Raw genomic sequence first — 20,722 nt, forward strand, 5'->3', positions numbered from 1 at the left:
CCGCCGCCGCAACCCGCGCATGCGTGTTTTTTTTTTTTTCGTGTTTGTGTGTGCGTGTGGGCCTGCGGCAGGAGTACGCAGGCGCAGGAACAAACAATAAGTCAGCAGTAAGCGCTCACATCGGCTATCTTATCACATTGATCGTTCACATTCATTGGCACGCTCGCATTAATTGCTTTAGTTTTCCTCCCTTTCCGCCATCTCACGCACGGTCTGCAAGATGTTTTTCAACTCGTCCATTTGGGGGTCGGCAGCCGACGCGTTTTGCCTTGCGGGCGGTCCCCCTCCGTTCTGCGCAGCCACCTCGTCGTCGCTGTTGCCGTGGCCCAACTCGGCCGAGCCCAACTTGTTGTTGTTGGTGCTGCCGCTGCTGCTGGCGACATTGTTGTTGTTGTTGTTGGTAGTGGTGGTGGCGGCGGTGCTTTCGCTCACACACCTCATCGGCCTCACATGCGCAGGCGACGCTCTTAACTGACAATGCGGCCCCGCGATGGGGCTACCGGCGCCGGTGCCGTTGTTGTTAGCGGCGCTCGTTGAACTGGCGCGGTTGAACTTGCTCGGTGTTACCGCTGCTGACCCGCCGTCCTCGAGGCAGTGGAAACCGTGCACGCACTCGTACATCCCCGTTTGCTTGTTAAGCTGTAGGTGGTTCATGGACCGCACGCTGTTGTGTACACTGCAGATGCCCTCCTCCCGCAATTTATTACCTCGCCCCTTGCGCGTACTAGTGGCGTGTGGCGATGCATTTCCCGTATATGCAGCGGCGCGCGGGCTTTCATAGTTGCTCGCGGTGGCGTGAGGCGTCCACTGCGCGCCACCAGCAGCATGAGACGTAAAGCGCCCAGCGGCTGCAGCTTGCTGATGCTGGGAAATCACAAGAGAGGCCTTTTCGCAGCGCTGCCGTATGCAAGGNCGTAAAGCGCCCAGCGGCTGCAGCTTGCTGATGCTGGGAAATCACAAGAGAGGCCTTTTCGCAGCGCTGCCGTATGCAAGGGCACAGTGTAGGGTTCTCATCAATGATGGAAGAGAGCACCATCAGTAGCACAGCACGGGGGCACTGCTGCAGAAGGTTGTGCGTGGCGAAAAGCTCCTGATCGGCGGCGGTGGCATGCTGCAACTGATACTGCAGGCTTTGTTGCTGAAGGAGCGCCAGGTATGCGGCGTTGGAGGGACTATCGGCGGCAATCACATTGGCGTTGCTGTACGCACCCCCTGCACCAAACACAAACGCTGGGGCGTTTGAATTGAGCGGTGCAGAGACTCCCTCCGTCGGAGCGCTGTTCACGCCTTCCGCCACAACAAACGTGCTGTTCGTGCCATTGGCATCCGTCAACTTCATCTCTAGCTGTTTTTCGTCCAGTTTGGGAATGGTGAACTGCTTGCGGCCGCCACTGGGTGTGGTGGGCTTCAGCTCGTGGTTGCTGCTGTTGGACGGCGCCGGTAGCATACCGTTCGACGACGATGACGACGCGGAATTCCCCTCTGGCATCGAGACACGACCTCACAAACACGAAAGATACAAAGAGGCAAGGTATATATAGATGTAGATGGGTATATATATATATCACTTGTCTCCACTCTTTCCTTTCCTTTTTCGCTACGGCACGCCTATACTACTATTCTCGTTTCTCGCTTCTTGTGTTCCTGGCCGATCCCGCTTAGCGCTTTCCTTCTCTCCACGCCGAAAGATAACGAAACAGCCACTTGAAGCCGCTGGCACCACAAGAAAACTCTTCTTTTTTTTTGTTTTATTTCACCACGCATACGAATACAAGCAAGCAAACCAAAAGGGGAAAGGAGGCGCAGATGCGCGGGCACACGGTGTGAGAGACAGAGAGACAGAGAGAGACGCAGCGGCACATTCGCACCTGCCCGCAGTCACGCAGAGCCGCGACGGGTCCATGAGCGCGGCATCAAATCGCCACCAACAGAATACCCTCTTCGCAAAAAAAGAAAAAAAGCGACCACCACATGCATGGGAGCACACACACACACACACACAAATGTCAAAACGAAAAAAAAAATTGGGGCTAAAGAAAGCCGCTATTGCTTCGTCGTTGTAGGGAAGATATTTTCTTCTTTTTTTTCTTGTTGTCGTTAAGCCGCTCCCGATAATGTGTGCGCGTTAGTAAATGATCCGTGCCTTGGATTGCTCCCCCGCAGCAGCAGCCTCCCTCTTGTGGTGAAGGTCAGGCTTATGCAGGAACTCGTCGGCGCACTTCTCCGCCAAGGCCAGCATGTACGGCAGCGAGTCGCCCAGCAGAGGGGAGGGGAGAATGCTCTCATCGCATGCGTACACATTGCTGGTGTTCTTCACCAAGAATGTGGCGGGATCTAGCACGGGTGACGTAGCCCCACCGTAGATTCCCGCCGACTCAAAGTGTTCGCCAACCATCTCAACAAAGACATTCGAGAAGGGTTGCATCTTGCTTAGCTCCGTCACACGTGCCACAGCCTTGCGGAGAGCCTGCTCGTCATCAGGGTGGGCCAAGTACTGCGGGTCAATTGTCCCGTCAGCCTTGATGCAGCCACGGCTTTTCGGACGCACCAGCTGGGCAATGATTTGCACACCGTGTGCCACACCATCCGGCCTCGAACCGTCGTTGTTCATCGTAAATGGCTGGAAGATAAACTTGACATCGGGGTACTCCTGACCGGTGCTAGACCAGTAGCAAATCATGTCGTCGTAGGCGGAGCACAACGCGAGGGGAGGCTTGCCGTACCTGACGTTCAGCCCAAGCCACAATTGCACCAACGGGTCCATGAAGCAGTTGTGGCTGAGGGGCATGCGGGTGCGGAATTGCATCTTGACCTGTGGCGTGTCCCAGAAGTTGCTGCCAACTGCCGGGTCGATGGAGAGTGTTCCCTGCGAGGAGGCGAGCAGTCGCGGCGTTCCAATGCCACCGGCGCACAGGATGACGGCATCCGCCTCTATGTGTTCTGTGCGGCCGTCCGCAGTGGTGTACGAGACACCGGCAGCGGTTGTCTTGTCACCCTCCACGGCGCTGATGCCGAATACGTGCGCATTGCAGGTCACATGCAAAGGCCGCTTGAGAGCGATGGTCTCCAACAGATAACTCTGCAGAGTCGTGTTCGCCTTGCCAGACCGCTGATCGATGAAAGCCTCCGCTCTGCCACACCCCGTCCGCACGCGGTACTCCTTCTTGTTGAACTCACTGGTCAGTGCGGTGTCCTTCGACATGGCCTCGCAGAATGTCTTGAAGAACGGCGAGAGTGCCTGCGAGCGGGAGATGAAGAACTTGCCGCGTCGTCCGCGGTGCGGCGCCGAGAACTCCAAGTTCTCCAGCTTCTGCACGCGCGGCAGCAGCTCGTCGCGGAAGCTCCACGCGGAAGCGGTCCAGTCTTCCTGGTCGCCGAGGTTCCACGAGCGGCCGCCCATCACGCCGCCGCCACCAAGCACGCACGGCGTGGGGATCATCACCGGCACCGGCGCAGCGCCGTCGCGATGTGTCTTTTGCGGCGCCGTAACATTCTTGGCGCTCTCGTAGTTTCGGCGGGCGTGGCGGTGGGCAAGGAGGCTGCACGGAATGTCGCGGTGCCAGCGCGGCTTCTCGCGAATGTCGGCGCCCTCCTCAAGTACGACGGTACTGACGTTCTCCATGCCGAGGCGGCCAGCAATGAGGCAACCGGCAAGACCGCCGCCGACAACGGCGACGTTATACCTCGAGTGGAGGAGCGTAACGCCACGGTGCATCCCAACGTGCAGCTCAGTGACACTACGCACTTCGTCCCTACCAGCACTACTACTACTACTACTACTACTATTTCCGTGTAGTGTGTGTCTGTGTGTGTGTACAGCGGCGGTGTGGCAAAGCGAAGGGAGGGGAGAAAGAGAGTAAGAAAGAAGCAAAAAGAAAAAGCAATCGGCATGTGGGGGACGAGGAGAAACGGGCACATCGCCCCAGCATCACAGCAGCACGTTATTTCATGCATTACTTCGGCCGCACACTCTGTGCCTCTCTTTCACCGCGCAGCACACGAGAAATATTAGAGAGAAGGAAAATGGAGCATGTGTGCTTAGACGTAAGCTGAACGGCATGGCAGCAGGCCAGCGCGAGGGTCACGGCAGAACACCAGGGGAAGGGGGAACAAAATTGCGCAACTCTATTGTGCGCTGCAGCAACAGCACCAACATGAACCACCAAACAACAAAGGAATAAAAAGAAAAGAGGAGTAGGCGGCCAAGAAAACACGAACACTTTTCCTGCGTGCACATATATATATATATATATATATGTGTGTGTGTGTATTGATCTGGGTGTTTGTGTCCGGCACACACCCAAGTGCGAGTCAAGCAGCGAAGAGATTCCCTCAGAGGCGGGACAATAAGAATGAGCACGCACGCACACATGCTTGAAGAGATCCATCAAACTGAAACAGTAAAGCCATTTCTTGTCCTTCTGCTCCCATTCCGTCATACCACCATCCTCTCTCCCCCCCTCTCTCTCACACACAAACACACCCTTGCTGCTTGGCCACCTTAGTCTCCCAGGCACTACGGCAGACGCATACACATACACATACACACACATACACACACACAAAAAAAGTGCGTTAACAAGCATGCACATGCAAGGCCGCATGTCCCTTTCCCCCAGCACGGTCACAGCACAAAAACATACACATACTTGTGGTGGTTAGAATGATGATGATGATGGAGCCACAGAGAATTGAAGCGGAGCCATAGTACGGATGGGTTCACCACAACAAAATGAAAAAAAGAAGGAAGAGACCTCACCAGATGTCATTGCAACAACTGGCGATTAAATGCATCCTCACATACAATCAATTGCGCAATTACCGGTATGTACTTTTGATGCTCCTCTGGGAGCATCTCAGCCACGCGTTGCATCGCCTCATCATCCTCCGCGGCGATGTTATTCATCTGGCGGTACGACGCCATCAGCGCGACCTCCCCTAACTTCCCCTCGAGGAACAGGCGCAGCGACTCGATGCGGTGCATCAGCGGGTCGCTCGCCTGCACATTTGGCAGCACAAGCGTCTGCCCATCCACCATGAACTTCGTCAGGTCCGTGTCAGGGAACGCCTCGTCATTAAAGTCTTCCTCAGCGGCACGCTTGTCACCCTGCGTCAGTGCGGCGTCAATGGCAGTCTGTAGCGCATTCAGTTCTGCTTCGCGTTTCCGTCCCTCACCACTCTCGTCAGCGGCCACGGAATCACCGTTCACTGCGTTGCAGCTGCGTCCCCTATCTACATTTGCCGCGGGTGGCGCTGTCGTGAATGCCCCATTCGGTGGAGACCGCTGCGCGTAGACAACTGAGCTTGCCTCCCTTGAGACCTCCTCCGGTTTCTGTTGCAGCTGTGATTGTTTCTGTTGCTGTTTGGTCTGCTGTGTCTGCTGCTTCGGTGGCGGCGGCTGCGTCTGTTGTTGCTGTTGTTGTTGTTGTTGTTGTTGTTGCAGCGACGAACGCTTCGGGGAAATGACGTCAGGTGCGGCATCGAGGCCAAGCGCACGTCGTTTGTTTTCCTCCGCCTCGCGCCGCATCTGCCAGAAGGCCTGTCGTCGCGCCTCCTCCGCCTCTTCTGCAGTCATCTTTCCCAGCGAGTTGACGCGTTGTGGACGTTGCGCGGGTGGTGATCCTCGCACCCCTGATGTTCGCCGTCGCGGCTCCAACACGAGAGCGGGCTCGACGCGCTCCGGCTGCAACTTCATGTCCTCCATCATGCGCTGCTTGTTTAGCGCCGCCTGTCGCCGCATGTCACGATACAGCTCAGCAGCAGCAGCAGCCGACAGAGGTTGTTGCTCTGATCGCTTCTCACAATTGAGATTGTTATTGTTGTTGTTGTTGCTGAAGAGCCTTTCGCGAAGGGCATCTTGTTCCGCCTTCTCGCGGGCAAGGCGCTCTTCTTCTCGTTGTTTGCGTTTGAACGCCTCCGCCTGCTCCCGCATATTGCGTTCCCATTCTTCTTCCCGCTGCTTCTGCAGAAGGGCCTGAGCCTTGGCACGCCGTTCCACCACCCGTCTCTGCTCGCGCGCGCGTGCCTCCAACTCCTTCTTCCGTGCGTTCTGCTCAATTTCCGCTTGACGCTTCTGCTCCTGTATCTGCCGCAGCCGCTCTTCATTCTCACGCTGCCGCTGGTCCATCTGCATCCGCAGCAGCTGTCGTTCCTTTGCAAGTTTCATCGCCTTCGCCTGCTCCTCTTTTCGGCGCTCCTCGACACGCGCCACTGCGTCGCGCTGTGGGGTGCGCACCCGCTCAACTCTCCCCTCTGACGGGGGGCACAACCGCTTGTCGTGGTGCGCCACCTCTACCGCACGCTGCAAACTCGAAAGCGAGTCGCGAATGAAAGGAAGGGAGATGATTTGACTAACATTCGGACGTAGCTGGGGGTCAATCTGGAGCATGGTCGAAATAAGCTTCGACAAGTTAGCAGAGTAGCTAGTGTGGATGGGTGGATAGACACCCTTGAGGATTTTCTGCACGAGGGCCTTCATGTTGCTCCCGTCAAAGGCGTGGGTGAGTGTCGTTAGCTCATACAATATACAACCTAGGGCCCAGACATCGCTCTTGTTATTGTATGGCTTGTTTAGGCAGAGCTCGGGGGAAAAGTAGTACGGCGTCCCGCACACCGTCCGCTTCAGCTCAAAGGTGTTCCGTAGAACTGTGCTGATACCGAAGTCTCCTAATTTCACTACGCCGTCCGTCGTCAAGAAGACGTTTTGCGTCTTGAGGTCGCGGTGCAGAATGTGCCGCTCGTGCAGATGGAGAAGGGCTAGACACAACTGTGAGAAGTAGTGCAGGATCTCGTCCTCCGTGAACCGTGCCCCCTTGCGGTTCCTAATCTTCGTATAAAGGTCGCCACCATTGGCATGCTCCATTACTATGAAGAGAGACCCGTGGTGCTCAAAGTGATCTACATAGCGCGTGATGTTGGGGTGGTTCAGCGTGCGCAGCATGTCAATCTCGTGCTTTGCGCTCTCCCGCTCAGCCGGCTTCATACCAACGAGGCGCACCTCCTTCGCGACGAACTGCGCCTTGTCGCTGCGCCGCTGCACTAGCCACGCGGAGCCGAAGGAGCCCTTCCCCAGCACACGGAGCTGCACGTAGTTCTCCATTCCCGCCGCGTGCTCCCCCGCTTGTACGGCCTCGCAAACACGCACACAAACCAAAGATTCCCTTCCGCTGATTTTCCCTTCTCTCCCCCTCACTGTTGCTGAACGCGCTGTTACCAGGGGCCCTTTTTCTCGTTGTTCCTCTTACTACGTCGTCCCTTCTTTTTCGTTGTTCGTTTGCTTTGAATATTTTCCTTTTGCTCTGCTTTGCTTGACTTTCTTCCTTCTATTTTTTCACACTTCCTTACTGCGCTTCGACGGCAACCGCGCAAGGCTCGCACAACGGGCAGCGACAGCCAACCAAACAATAAGGAAAAGGAGAGAGGATGCGGCGGGGCGCCAACAGGAGCCGCACAAGCGGAAAGAGAGGGAGATTGAGGCACGCTGACTCTCACAAGCACGCGGCAGTTCACACAAGAAAAAGGAAAATGGCAGCTACTAGTCGAGAATGTGGCGCACCGAGTAGTAGTGATGATTTCGGGGGAGAAACAACAAGAACCACAAAAAAAAGGACACAACCCTGGCGGCTCTTTTTTTCTCTCTCAATCTCTCTACATCAGCCGGCGGTGAGACCACACTATCGCTTCGCAATATCGGGGCTGACAATCATGCGCACCATCCCAGCGATGGCGTTTTCATTGTTAATGACGTTGCGGCGGATGTTGTGGGTCTTGAGTATTTGGTCATTGATGGCATCCTCCAAGTTCTGCAGCTGGGCGTGCACCTCCTGCAGGCTCTCCATTGTCTGTCGCCTCGCGTCTGCGGCGGCCAGCGCTTGACCCCGCGCCTCCGCTCGCCACATCTCCAACTCCCGAGCCATTGTGTCTATGTCATCGTAGATGACCTCCAAGAGCTTGCCCAATGGGTTGGATGCCTTGGTGAGCAGCTGCAGCTGTTCACGCAACTTGCTTAGTTCCCCCTCCACCGTCGCGTTGCTGGACTTGCCGCCTCTATTGGTGTGAATGACGATGCCGCCATCGCGTGGGGCACGCGCGTCCACCTCCCGCGCCCGCTGCGCCGCTGCCTCCTCCTGTTCCCGCTTGGCTTTCAGCGCTTGCTGCCCCAAGTAGCCCTTCGCCTCGGCCTCGCTGGCAGTGCCAGGTGCTGCTGCTGCAGTGCTGCTCGCCGGCTTCGCTTCCTGCTGCTCCGCGATGCGCATCCAATCCTCGTTGTCGGCGGCGCTACCCGCCAGAGGTGACGTCTTGTCGTTGGTGCGTTTGCTCTCGCGGATGACACCGGCGACGGGTGCCGCACCGCTGGGGGACCCGTCAACGACCTCGTGTGTCGGCTTTGTGCGCGGCGGGGCCTTGCCAGCCGCCGCCGCCGCCGTAGTAGTAGTAGTAGTAGTAGTAGGAGTAGCGCGCGGCTCTGGGCGGGAGGGGCGTGCAAGCAACGACGCGCTGTTCTCGGCTGTTGCCACCTCCTCCTTTTCCGCAGCTTCCCTCTCACGCCGCTTTTTTTCCTCGTGTCGCTTACGGTGTTCTTCGTCGTCGACCTTTGGGGTCTTCTCATCCGAAGTATCCTTGCGCTTCTTTTTCCGCTCCTCGCTTTCCTTCTTCTTCGCGTCATCTAGCTTCTTGGAAGCCGCTCCATCATCGCCGTGTTTCTTCTTGTCGTCGCCGTCGCGTGCCAAAGCAGCGGCCTTCTCCTCTTCTTTTTTCTGCTGCTGTTGCTTAGCTTCTTCCGCGGCGGCGGCGGCGGCAGCGGCAGCGGCAGCCACTTCGGCCTCCTTCTTTCGTTTCTTCTTTTCTTCAGCCTCGCGTTTTTTCTCTGCCTCATCCTCATGTTTCTGTTCCTCCTTGCGCAGCCGCCTCTCCTCTTCCTTCTTTTTTTCGTCATCCTTCTCCTTGTTGGGAGCTGTCATTTGCGCCTCCTGCTTGGGTGCCTCGGGCTTGCCGCCTTTCGCCTTCGCCACCGCCGCGACTTTTTTCTCAGCAGGGAGCGCGGCGCAGGTTGCGAGGAGCTGCAGCAACTCATTCGTCTTGTCCGCTTCCTGTCCCGCGATGATCTTTGACGGGCTTGCCGAGACCTTCTGCCCTGTTGCAGCCTCTATTGCAGCGATGAGAAGCGTCAGGAACTCAATTTTTTTCCCCTTATCTGTTATGTTGCCGCTGTCGAGCATATCACTCGTGTAAAGGCCCTCGGGGAATGTTGTTGCCTTCAGAAAGCTCGTGACGATATCATGCAGGAAGCGAAACGGTGGCTTTGAGAGGAGCTTCTCAGTGAGTTTGGGTGTAGTGATGATGGCACCCAGCTCCTTCTGAGTCTTCTCCACGTACGCATCGGTCATCCTCTACTTGTCCACTGGTGCCTCTTCTGGTTCTAAATCTCTCGAAGGAGTCTGCGCTGCGGGGCTCCGCTTCTTTCTATTCCTGCTATGTGTGTATTGCACGCGCTGCTCAATGAGAACACAATAGGGGAAGGGTTCCGTTGAATCAACTGAACATAATGAAATAAGAGACATAGCAGCAGTTGTGGGACTCCTCCATTCATCGTATGCAAAGAAAGAGAAACTGATGCCCACGCACCGGCATCAAGCCGCAAACACAGTCTATCTATCTAGCTGCACCAGCTTGCAGTCTGTCGTTGACACAATGTTACTAAGCAGCACAGTCCTTGCAAAGTATGTCGTCTTCTCTTCTCCAAGCGCCTGCAGGGCACGAAGCCACCGCTCGTCCCCCATTTGGTGGTGCAACGTGTCGCTGAGGAACACCATCCTGGCGTTTACCAGCACATCCTCTAGTGCCTGGCGGACCCTATGCGTGGCATGCAGCAGTCTGAGACAGCACTCACAGGCCGGCTCAACGGCAACTATCTGCTGCGGCTGTTGCTGCTTAGGCAGTCTATGCCTCGCTGGACCCAGCGACGCAGCGTATGGACTACCGGCAGGTCTTCGATCTTTATCGACCGCTGTGCGAGGAATCACTTCTCGCCCAGGCATCACACGGTGGCAACCCCTGCAGCAGGAGAGACAGAAAGGAAAGCGTGAGGAACGTGCCACAATCTTCCGAAGTGAGCATAGCCTCAAATAAATAAGCGTTAGTAGACACATCAACAGATGAACTTGTCGCCAATATTTCTCCAAACACCCCCAACAACAACAACAACAACAACAACAGAAATACACAGAAACATATACGCATCACTCCGCTGATGTGCCGTAGGGGCGAAGACGCTTAAAATTGCCGTCTATCATCTTTGTGAAGGCCGACTGAAACGCCTGAGACCACGCCGCCTCATCCACTGCGTATTGCTCCACAAACTTTCGCCAGGTTTTGTTCTGCAGCATTGCGTCCACTTCGCGACGATTAAACACACACTGCTGCTTCTTCCCCTTCTTCGCTGTCGGTGCGTAAACACACACAAAATCCTTTGGAAGGTGCTGGATGGATTTGTTCTCTTCCGTACGAGGAACCTCAAACTCGACAAATTTCTTTTCATTCGCCAGAAGGAACTTGTAGTATTCATTACTCAAGTTATAACGGCTGCCAATGTGGGATAGGCCGTCAAGGCCACTCACATGCTCGTGGAACTCCCCTACACTATGACACGCCATCAGCGCAACGCACTCTGCGTCGGTGAGGCCGCCAAGCCTCTCAAGAAACGCTGGCAGCGTAGCGCACGAAGAGTCACTGGCGCCTTTCTTCCGCGGCGGAGCTTCATCCGTGTCATTGCGGCCCCACCGCCAGACGGTCCCAATAGTTTCGCACGGCCCTTGCAAGTACTTCACCGCCGCGAGCGCCACCAGGGAGGCGGCGTCCTCCGTGGAGATGCTGTACACCGTTGAGAGATGCCGCAGCACCCCGGCGATGTCCTCGAGGCCGCTCGCAACAGCGCACGAGTCATCGATAGAGTCCACCGCAAGTCCAGCGCGACGGGCGGCGAGGATAAATGCAACGCGGATGCCTGTAGCCGCGAGGTCGGGGCGGAAGTCAAATGTCTTCGCGACATCCGCCAACACCGCCTCCTTCAAGAAGGGGGGCCGAAGTTCCCTCTCATCCACCTCCACCACTTGACCAGCGGCGATGCCTCCTGCAAGGCAGCCGACGCACATCATGATAAGCCACTTATGGTTCATATGCTCCCACGACTTGTACGGGTTCGCCTGCTGGTGCTGCGGGCCGCTGCGACCAGGGCCGATGTTCTGCGGCCCCTTGAAGCCCCGCCCTACCGATGCTCCTGCTTCCGGGGTAGGGGCTGCTCCCGCGTAGAAACGAGCGAGGCGGGCCAACGTGGCAAGTGGCACTCGCAACGGCCTCATCCTAAACACACGGCGAAGTCTCTCGCTTTTGCTATTATCACACCCACTTCCGTGTGAGTGTCACCAGCTGCGATGGTAACAAGCACAAAGAGAAGGGAACAAGAACGAGAGAAACCAAAGGAGAAGCATGACGGTGATAATAAACCCCACTCACCGCCTCTCGCACCACTCCATATTTGAGGGTAACAAAAAGGACCACAAAATATGCGCAACGCAAGCAACTCACAAGCAGGCACCAAGCAGAAAAAGCAGCAAAGAAAAAAAAAACGGCATCCTCATTCTCATCATCGACGTCGTCATCATGGGCATCCGCAAAGCAAGAAAACCACAACATCATTAGTCGCCATGTTCGAGAAGTTTGTTGAGGAAGTCATCGCACGTGTCAAGTATCTCGTTCAGCGTCTCATCCTCCTCTTTTTTGGCCGAAACCTCCATCAGCTCCTCAACACTGAGAGAAAAATTTCGCACAAAGCCAAGGCAGCACTTCCGCACAAGGTCACGCAATGCGCAAGCTGCCAGTGTGTCGAGGAGTGCTGCCCATGCTTCTAAGAGGTCTGACGATGCTGTGCTGAGGATGTCGAAAATGCGCGCCATAACGGGCGGTATTTGCGGCATATTACTCTCAATTGCCACATTCTCACACTCAAGCTGTACACGGAGCAACACCACAAGGAAGTCGAGGACTGTGCCAAGTGTTTTGCCCGCCTCCCGGAGCACGGGTGGGGAGAAGCGAGTTGTGCTGGCCGCCTGTTGTACATCACTACGAATGCGATTCGCAGCAGTGTGAATGCGGTCGACGGTGCCAAAGAGGACAGCCTCCACCTGATGCACGCCTGGGCACTTGGCAAATGCTTCAATCAGCTGCACACACGCCCAAAAGAATGTGGCGTAGTTAGAATCTGCTGTAAGACACTGCAGAAAAAGAAGAAGGGGCTTCACGGCCAACCACCCAAAGATGCCACTCTCACCCCTTTCAAGGCAACGCCCTTGGTAACTGTTCACTGTGGAAATCACCTGATTGTACCGCTCAATGCCCATGCCTTGAATCTCCAACTGAACCTCTATAGCCTCTTGTGCAACCAACAAATTACGAAGAAAGCGTTCTTCGTGTCGCTTCGCCTGACGGGAAGGCAGGCCCGCCGTTATGAGAGGCTCTTGTACTACAATAAGTAGGCGGCGTGTCAATGTGCGGGCAACAGCAGCACCGTCGCGCTGGATCAACAAGGACAACAAGGTGCGAACAAATTTCTCTCCTTCGGTGTAATTCTCCTTCAACAACATCGTGGCAATGTTGCAGGCAGTCTCACTATCAACAAGGTCAAGATTCCCAGCGTTGGCAGCAAAGAGTTGCACACCACTAATAACTGTCCCGGCATCTCCAGAGTGCAGAACGTGTTGCAGTAGCAAATTAAGCCGAAGTGCCTCAAGCTTCTTGAGATCTTCGGGATTGGGTCGTACGAGCTCCCGAATTTTGTCGAGAGGCAATGTAATGCAGAGCCGTTCGCTTGAACGCACAATAAGCTCATTGAATGCTTGCAAAGCCTGTGAATGCGAGGCTGCCTCCATACCAAAAACACGCTGTGCCTCCTCTTCAACCTTTTCCTTGTAGTCAAACTTGGGTATCATCATAACGTCCATAAGAGCAACGAGCGCCATCGCCATTGCTGTTTCCTTGCGGTTAAAACGCTCGACAGCACAATCGGTGATAATCTCATACGCCGCACGCAGCTGCCTCGCATAGAGGAGGCCTGCGGCTTGTCGTTCACGCTCTCTTAGATGGGGTGCCTCTTCACCGACCTGCTGCGGGCTCACACGGTCAGTTATTGACGAAGAGAGGGCAGCAAGTGCCGGTTGCAATAGTCCTGTTAGTGTCAGCTCTCCACCGCCTGTAACACCAAACACGCGTTGCTCCACCGATGACGGCGTCACCGCGAGGTCGGCCACAAGGTACTTGTACTGGGCACGCCCAACGCAATAAGTCGGGGGATACCGCAGGTTCCACATAGAAACTGAGCCATCAATGCCACCGGTGGCGAGGAGATCTGGGTGGAGCCTCAGCCACTTGATTGACGAGACATCACCCTGCAAAGATGGAATTGTGCGCACCGCGCTGTATGGATACCTACAGTCAAACACCGAGATGGTGCCATCCGACGACGCAGCTGCCACAACAAAGGGCAGTAGCGTGTTGTAGTCCGCGCACCGCACCATACATCCAAGACGCATCGGCAGCGTCAAACTTTTCATAGCACGGTCATCCTCTCGCATGTCGGTTAGCATAAGGCTGCCATTGTAGCTACCGGTGAGCACAACGGCATCACTGCGCGGCGCCCACTGCGCAAAAAGAAAGGCATCATGCTCACCATTGATATCCGCGTTGGAGGACCAAGTACGGACGGGGTAAGCGTCACCCTCCATGTCCCACACCATGGCACGGCTGTCCGACACCGCCACAACGCTAGATGCATTCACACCAGTGTTGAACCGCACACTGCGAACAAGTGTCGATGCGGCGTGGCTGCTCGGTGTAACGATAATGTCACCAACCGTCTGCTGTACATCCCTGGTCATTAAACACCCAGTGGGTTCCAACGTCCCACTACTCTCATTCACACTGCGTGGGTCGATCTCCACTACAAAGATGCGTCCGCGGGTGCTGCCGACAAGGAGCAACTGGTTGCACCAATCCACACCGCTCAAGCACACGTCGGGTAGCATGTCAAGCCACCGCATGCGTGTTGCCCCCTCAAGCGTTGGCTCGGTGCTATCAAATGCCATCAGCCCGATGCTGCCGCCTCCACCCAGTGGGCTGAGGCCCATCGCCAGCACACTCTCGCTATTGTGTGGTGCCAGTCGTGCAGTACTGAACACGGTTCCAGGAGCCGCAAGAGGGCCGCTGTTTGCAATGACGCTTGGGTGGTTGCGCAGCAGCCCGCGCAGCTGCGCCTCTCTTCGCCAGGCAGAGGTAGCCGTGTAGAGCGGCACCTGAATGATGCTATCATCCATAAGAAGAAAAGGCTCTTCTTCACAATTTATACTATTATAACCAGTGAAATAGAAGAAAAAGAAACATCATTCATATATACATAAATATGTGCAGATGCACCCATGCATTTGCTGTTTTTGAAGAGAGCCGCCCCGCTGCTTTCACTTAGAAGAACATTAGCAAAAACAGCAAATGAGCTGATTGACAATAAAAACTTGTCGAATGCACAGAAAGGGAATGAAAGCACTATTCGATAAAAGGTCTTCCTCCGTTAAGAAAGAGGTTGCACTGCTCTTCCGCCTCTACTCGCTCGCTTCGCAGCTGCTCCAACTCATCTAGACTTTTTTGAACAAAATTCACGAACATTTCTTTCAGCGCAGTCAGCTGTGCATCTGCGCGAGCACGCTCTACTTGCGACTCGGATTGGAGACCCCGGACAGAAGCAACACCACAACCATCACCACTACAACTCCAACCAAGCGAAGAAGAGCAGGAAGTTGCAGAAAACTTTGTTATTTCTGAAGTTCCATGTTGGATATTGCGGCGGACACAGTCTAGTTTACTCTGTATTTCTTTCAGTCTTGACATCATGCGTGCGTCTTCCTCGCTACCGTTGTCTCTACTTCTGCATGCAGAGGATTCAATCTCATCCTCCATGTAACTAGCCGTCCCCTTAACAACTATAGCTGGGCGGCGAAGTTCACCTTCAGCGCGGCTAGTCATATCTATCAGTAACTGTTGCAAGGTTTGCAGGCGGCCCTGCATGTCTAGCTGGCACCGCCTGGTGTAATACTGCAACTGTTCCATATCGCTGTGAGCTTTCCCCACTGCGTAGGCCAATTCCCCACGCTTCTTGACGCCACTCTCCTGGTGACGCCGCAATCGTGCCTCAAGCTGCCGCAGAATATGCTCGCTAGATTTGCACTCCACCTGCTGCGCCCGCCGCTCGGTGTCCCACGCTGACGGCCGCACCAATGGGTCCACCAAAGCACTATCTTCAATTATGGGTGCGCTGTGTTGTGGAAAATTTTGGACAGAAACACCTGCTTGGTGGTCGTTTGCTCGCATGTGGTTAAGCTGCTCACGGAGCTGCTCAAGACACATTGCTGCCTCGTCCAAGCGCCCATTTCCGGCGTGATGATGCTTCATCCTCCTACACTCTCGTGATCCTGTGCTACTCAAGTTTCAGTTAAGCAAAGAAAAACAGTATACAAAACCGGAAAGTAATGCTACAAGTAACTCCCTCGTTTCCGACGTTATCACGTTCAGCCATGGAAGAGGCAATACCACTCCGATGCAGTCAACATAATTGAAGACACCGAATGGTGACACCAACGTCAAAACTGAAAACGTGACGCGCTCAGTATTGTGCGAGCGGCACAAAGCGAAGTGGCAATGACTCGTAAATATATATTTTTTTTCCTTGTTTTCTTTGCACAGAAATGCAAACGCACGCACACACAAACAAGCAAGACCGAAGGAAAAAAAAAAAAGGGGTGGTGGTTGAGTGTGTGTGGATGCAGCAAACAAGGGGGATAACAAACCGCCTTGGGGTACATCACTCGTGCGTTGCCCGATTGTATGACAGAGTTTATACTTTTGTTGTCACACGGCACGCAAAAAAGGAGACACGGGAAACACGAATTGTAAGAGGTCCACTGTATCATCGGATACGCGTCGGTCTGCTGCTAATGCCTCGGCTTCTGCTGCTACTGCTGCTGTGGCCGCCACCACTTCTATCGGCACCGCATCCCCCGTCAACCAATTCCTGAAAGGCTCGTGAGGCCACCAATCTCAAGTGTGTGAGAAAAAACACAAACGACGCAGCGGCGACAGGGAGAAGGCAAAACCCACGGAAATCGGTCCATAACAATGAAAGTGGAAACAGTGTTGCAATGAGAAGGCACACACCTGTGATAAAGTCCTTTGCACGTCGAGTAAGACAGAAGTCTAGCAGAAAAAGCAGCGTTAACACCGAAAGGCTGGCGAGCACCGGAATGGAGCCGATCAGCGCGTAGATGCGGCCCCCATGCTCCACGTACTGAAGTATGCAGAATATAGCCCCAGCGAACATAACAGGAAATGCGTAGGGGACATTTATTACCAAAAACGCCATGATAGCTGTGGGCCTGAAGTCCGTTCGCTGCTCGTGCAGCTGCTGTCGTACATCCGGTGCGACGCAAGAAAGCAGTATGTAGAGCTGCCACAGACAGAGGGAAACAATGGGCGTGGCACCACACCACAGCCACCCAAAGCGCTGTTCGTCAGCATAATTGATTTGTACCAACAAAGTTGGAAACGCAATGCATATTATGCCAACAAGAATTGCTGTGGCAGAGCGCATAATAAGAGGCTTGTTTTTCCGCAGACGGTAAAAAAGGGGTTTCGGTTCGAAGTGTGCCTCCATCACAACATTTGCAATGACAATAATGCCAATCGCAAGGTACGTCATCCACAACAGGGAAAATGCTGTTCTAGGCGTACACAACTCGCCAAACGCAATTCCCTCCGCCGCACAAATGGTAGTGCCAAGGAAGAGTGAGAACGACAGGAGTGTCCATGAGAGAAGCATTTGCAAGACAAAAACACGCCGCCGCTGCACATATTCATGGTAACTGCGACACTCCTGGTAATGTTTAACTTCCTCCATTGCATAGAGCAGTGTCTGACTAGTGGGTGCGACAAGCGGCTCCATGGTGTCATGTTGTGTAATAAACTGCTCGGGTGCACCCAGGCGTCGCATGCTGTTCAGAAGCCGCATGTCAGATTGGTCTAATGGGGCGCTGCGCAGCCGCTGTACGAGTGGATACGCCACAAAAATCTTTTTGGCAACGAATTCCCACATGACAGTATGCTGGCATGCGTGGTACCACTGCAAGCATACACTTGAGAGTACACCGATCCACGCAAAATCATCGTTGTCGCTCTCGATTATTTCCATGAAGATGCGATGTAATATTTCGATGGGGAGCCTCTTAACGAATGATTCAACCTGGAGTAACTTGCTCTGTTTCTCGGAGAGAGTCTCCCCGCTGGCGCCACCCCGAGAGAGGTGTGAGCCCAGAGAAGACGCCACAGACGTGCTTTGGCTCATTTTGCGCAAGGACACGTCTTCCCAAGCTCCCTAAAGTATAATCTGCAACAGAGGGAAGAAAAAGAACGGGAGCGTACTGGCATGTATGAATCCACCAACATCCACATGCATGCACACAGAGGGAGGGAGAGAAAAAGAGCAGAAAAGTAGGAGTGAGCAAAACGCAAAATTGCCGATCCGGGACAGAAGTAAGGCAAAATTGGGAACAAGAACCGCAGTATCGGGTGGAAATGCCGGTGAGCCTGCCATCCCGGCTGAAAAGTTAACCACTGACACCAGAAGTAAAGAACGAATTCATTCGCAGCACCACAAAATATCAAACACCATCACATCGTCGGAGTAAATGTGTACATTGGACAAATCACCCACTAGACACACAAAACGCCAAAACAGATTATACGTAAGTAGGAAGGAAAACAAAGAAGCGCGCTTTCATTTCGAGCTCTGTTCTCCAACATATTCATCACACGGCTTTAGCGCAAGCTGGGCAAAGAGAAGTAACTGTGTCAGAGAGTATTCGCACAGCAGGAGATGTGCAGCTTCGCCTCAATGACTTTCGGGCGTCGACAACTTCCTGCCGGGCGCCGCACTTCGGACAATCCCACTTTGACGTCTGCAACGGAGGGAGGACTGGCAGCGGCTGTGGCGCCTCGTGTTCGGCGGAGGAAGCGTCGTTGCTCCGACCACCAGTGGAGAAACTTTGACGCGCATCCACTTTCTGCTGCACTATCTCCCGCCAATTCTGAGGAACGGCCTGAGAGTTCGCAAGGACCTGGTGCACATCCACGCCGCTGGCGCCATGAATGGTGGAGGCGATCATCTCCGCGACAGTGTCCAAAACCTCCTGCTTCTCCTCTGGTGTAAGGCGCATGGGTCTAAGCGCCTTAAAATGATGTCAGAACCCGTTCCCTTGTTTTGCTCCTTCTGATTTCCGCCTTTCGACGCGAAAGCGTGGGGAAGGCGAGCCACATCACGAGCATATAGAAATAGACAGCCAGACTCAAAAGAAACAGATGGAGCCAAAACAAATAGTTTCACCGTCTTTTTTTATGTCCCAGCTTCAAAAAAGTGACGTACTTGCTCCTCATCCTTTCTTTTTGTTTTCTTTCATTTTGGGCGCACAGTACCTTTCTGTTTTCTTTCCGTTCTTGTCCCGTCACTTTTCATATCCGCTCCTGATATCGTGGGGATGTAGCAAGTGACGGTAACCGGCTCAAAGTGTGGCGCACGCTACCCGACTGAGCGCAAGAAACAAAAGATACAACACAACAGTAACGACAGCAACCGAAAGAAAACCTAGCTCACACAGAAAACACAGAGCGGCAGTGGGTAATATATATATATATATATATACCATAGGGGAAAACATTATACTGAGAGGGAGAAGTAATGGCTTGCGTCTCCACCACTCCCACCCCTGCTTCCCTGTTGCCTTTTTCGTCTTGCGGCGAATGTGTTTCTACATGAGCCGGCAGCAGCCGCTGTCGCTGGGCCTCACCTCGCTCCGCTTACTGGTGCCCGGCTTATCCCCCTCCTTGTCGCGCTTCACCAGCCCGGAGTTTTTTTGCAACACTAGGTGCATGAGCACCGACTTGGGTTCCTCCCCGTCCTGGGGAGCAGAAGGAGCATCAAGTCTACAGTCCTGCGCCTCTGCAGCGGTGAGAACACTGCGCAGCGGTGTGTCGTCTGCGAGAAGATTCCCAGTTTTAAGTATCTTTAGCTCCGCAGTGTTGATGGTGTCCCGCATCTCCGATAGGTCACTGGGCCAATCTCTCCGTATTAAACTCTTGATGTGCGCCGTTGTGGTAGGGGCGCCGTTCTCCTGCGCCAGCGGCACCTCCAGCTGCACCTGACGGCCTGAGTAAGACGGATGGCAGGCGCCGCTGAGGACAAAACGCACGCGAACACACATCTCTCTACTCATGCCTCTTTTCTGCTCGTTCCTCACTACTGCTATCCTACAACAACAGAAAGAAAAAAGCGAAGAAAAGGCACAGAAAAGAAACAACGCGTCTTCATTGTTATCACCTTCCACTCACGCACACATGCCCACACACACACACACATTAACACACACAAGCAAACACACCTTCGCGAAGACACGTGTAGGATGTCTGGTGCCAATTTTTGACATGCAACAGAAAATGCTAAAAGGCTGTCCCACAAGCCTCCGTGTTGTGTGCTGCAGCAGGAGCATCCGCGAAAACGACGCCACCGCGGTACGATGGACCGTTGAAGTCGAACGGAAGCATGCCGTTGTACTTTGCCCACGGCTGACGCCGTGCCTTGGAGTATGTGGTACCCACCAATTCACCCCCGCTGCGCACGCGGTTCCGCACTTGCTCATTGATCATCTGCTTGCGGCTAATAAACTTCGCTTCAGAGCGGTGCCAGCCCCACAACGCCCACATATCATGAGGCATCGGCTTTGCACCCTCTTCATTCACCGACAAGTGACCGGACTTCGCGGTGAATGAACCGAGTCGGTCAAGCTGGTCCATCCACATCTGGAACTCTGTGTCGAGGCGCATGACGGAACTCAATGCGCCACATTTTACACCTTCAAGAAAATACGCTTCAGCCTTTTCACGCGGCTCGCACGTCAAACGAACCGCCAACATCATGTTCACGTACGTCTGGGCATTGGGCTCCAGTCCGAGGGAGCGCATTTCACCCAGCAACTGCTCGCAACGTGGGAAGTCCTTTGCAAAGGCAGTTGCCTGTATAACAGCATTGTAAATGTAGTGATCTGCGCCAAAGCGTTTTAGATGGTGCCGAAATATATCGTCAACCTGCTTCATGTATTTCCTCGGTTCCTTCTCCACCTTAGGCATCAGGTGCACCACTGTCTTCTCATTGTGTAGCCGCGTCCAGAAAGTCTCATCGCGGTTCTTCAAGTAGAGTCGAAACATTGCTTCAGGTGTCAATTCAAAGTTGTCGCCAGTGTTGTAGAAGCCGATCTCCTTCGGCCACTTGGTGTACCCTAAAAGGCGGAACTGCAGCTCTTGCCACGAGTTCGGGTGTCGACGCGGAAACGCGAGATTGAGCGGCACAAACCGTTCGAGGGTCCGCTCCGACATCTTTGGACGCCATGCAAGATTCTTCCCACCACGCCGTGTGCGTCCCGGGTTGTGCGTCCAGCCCTTTTTGAACAGAAGCTCGCTACGGCGCAACATACAGGTGACTACCTACAATTACTCCCCACCCCACTGCGCATGTAACGAAGAAAAGAAATGTAAAAATGAAAAAAAAATACCACAAGACAGAAATGACCGATAAATAATT

General features: G+C 54.2%; 13 protein-coding genes across 13 annotated transcripts; all 13 read right to left on the reverse strand.

Annotated features, from left to right (window-relative positions):
• Positions 1-177: 177 nt before the first annotated feature.
• On the reverse strand, positions 178-654 carry DQ04_02541000 (hypothetical protein; the record flags this gene model as incomplete). Its single annotated transcript, XM_009311971.1, has 1 exon — positions 178-654. One exon carries the CDS (start codon positions 652-654, stop codon positions 178-180), a length of 477 nt encoding a protein of 158 aa, XP_009310246.1.
• A 121-nt stretch (positions 655-775) lies between these two features.
• DQ04_02541010 (hypothetical protein) lies at positions 776-1,489 on the reverse strand (the record flags this gene model as incomplete). The annotated part of the gene is made up of 1 exon (XM_009311972.1): positions 776-1,489. One exon carries the CDS (start codon positions 1,487-1,489, stop codon positions 776-778), a length of 714 nt encoding a protein of 237 aa, XP_009310247.1.
• A 636-nt stretch (positions 1,490-2,125) lies between these two features.
• On the reverse strand, positions 2,126-3,715 carry DQ04_02541020 (choline dehydrogenase; the record flags this gene model as incomplete). Its single annotated transcript, XM_009311973.1, has 1 exon — positions 2,126-3,715. One exon carries the CDS (start codon positions 3,713-3,715, stop codon positions 2,126-2,128), a length of 1,590 nt encoding a protein of 529 aa, XP_009310248.1.
• Positions 3,716-4,765: 1,050 nt separating this feature from the next.
• On the reverse strand, positions 4,766-7,099 carry DQ04_02541030 (putative NIMA-related kinase; the record flags this gene model as incomplete). The annotated part of the gene is made up of 1 exon (XM_009311974.1): positions 4,766-7,099. One exon carries the CDS (start codon positions 7,097-7,099, stop codon positions 4,766-4,768), a length of 2,334 nt encoding a protein of 777 aa, XP_009310249.1.
• Positions 7,100-7,673: 574 nt separating this feature from the next.
• DQ04_02541040 (hypothetical protein) lies at positions 7,674-9,386 on the reverse strand (the record flags this gene model as incomplete). The annotated part of the gene is made up of 1 exon (XM_009311975.1): positions 7,674-9,386. The coding sequence occupies one exon, from the start codon at positions 9,384-9,386 to the stop codon at positions 7,674-7,676; it is 1,713 nt and encodes a 570-aa protein (XP_009310250.1).
• Positions 9,387-9,647: 261 nt separating this feature from the next.
• On the reverse strand, positions 9,648-10,037 carry DQ04_02541050 (hypothetical protein; the record flags this gene model as incomplete). Its single annotated transcript, XM_009311976.1, has 1 exon — positions 9,648-10,037. One exon carries the CDS (start codon positions 10,035-10,037, stop codon positions 9,648-9,650), a length of 390 nt encoding a protein of 129 aa, XP_009310251.1.
• Positions 10,038-10,238: 201 nt separating this feature from the next.
• DQ04_02541060 (hypothetical protein) lies at positions 10,239-11,357 on the reverse strand (the record flags this gene model as incomplete). Its single annotated transcript, XM_009311977.1, has 1 exon — positions 10,239-11,357. The coding sequence occupies one exon, from the start codon at positions 11,355-11,357 to the stop codon at positions 10,239-10,241; it is 1,119 nt and encodes a 372-aa protein (XP_009310252.1).
• A 336-nt stretch (positions 11,358-11,693) lies between these two features.
• On the reverse strand, positions 11,694-14,363 carry DQ04_02541070 (hypothetical protein; the record flags this gene model as incomplete). Its single annotated transcript, XM_009311978.1, has 1 exon — positions 11,694-14,363. One exon carries the CDS (start codon positions 14,361-14,363, stop codon positions 11,694-11,696), a length of 2,670 nt encoding a protein of 889 aa, XP_009310253.1.
• A 226-nt stretch (positions 14,364-14,589) lies between these two features.
• DQ04_02541080 (hypothetical protein) lies at positions 14,590-15,492 on the reverse strand (the record flags this gene model as incomplete). The annotated part of the gene is made up of 1 exon (XM_009311979.1): positions 14,590-15,492. The coding sequence occupies one exon, from the start codon at positions 15,490-15,492 to the stop codon at positions 14,590-14,592; it is 903 nt and encodes a 300-aa protein (XP_009310254.1).
• A 514-nt stretch (positions 15,493-16,006) lies between these two features.
• Positions 16,007-17,437, reverse strand: DQ04_02541090 (hypothetical protein; the record flags this gene model as incomplete). The annotated part of the gene is made up of 1 exon (XM_009311980.1): positions 16,007-17,437. One exon carries the CDS (start codon positions 17,435-17,437, stop codon positions 16,007-16,009), a length of 1,431 nt encoding a protein of 476 aa, XP_009310255.1.
• A 463-nt stretch (positions 17,438-17,900) lies between these two features.
• Positions 17,901-18,308, reverse strand: DQ04_02541100 (hypothetical protein; the record flags this gene model as incomplete). The annotated part of the gene is made up of 1 exon (XM_009311981.1): positions 17,901-18,308. One exon carries the CDS (start codon positions 18,306-18,308, stop codon positions 17,901-17,903), a length of 408 nt encoding a protein of 135 aa, XP_009310256.1.
• Positions 18,309-18,896: 588 nt separating this feature from the next.
• DQ04_02541110 (hypothetical protein) lies at positions 18,897-19,361 on the reverse strand (the record flags this gene model as incomplete). The annotated part of the gene is made up of 1 exon (XM_009311982.1): positions 18,897-19,361. One exon carries the CDS (start codon positions 19,359-19,361, stop codon positions 18,897-18,899), a length of 465 nt encoding a protein of 154 aa, XP_009310257.1.
• Positions 19,362-19,584: 223 nt separating this feature from the next.
• DQ04_02541120 (mitochondrial RNA binding complex 1 subunit) lies at positions 19,585-20,613 on the reverse strand (the record flags this gene model as incomplete). Its single annotated transcript, XM_009311983.1, has 1 exon — positions 19,585-20,613. One exon carries the CDS (start codon positions 20,611-20,613, stop codon positions 19,585-19,587), a length of 1,029 nt encoding a protein of 342 aa, XP_009310258.1.
• Between the last annotated feature and the right edge of the window lie 109 nt (positions 20,614-20,722).

This window comes from Trypanosoma grayi, assembly GCF_000691245.1.
Source record: "Trypanosoma grayi strain ANR4 Tgr_254_V1, whole genome shotgun sequence".
In the NCBI taxonomy this organism is placed as follows: Eukaryota; Euglenozoa; class Kinetoplastea; order Trypanosomatida; family Trypanosomatidae; genus Trypanosoma; species Trypanosoma grayi.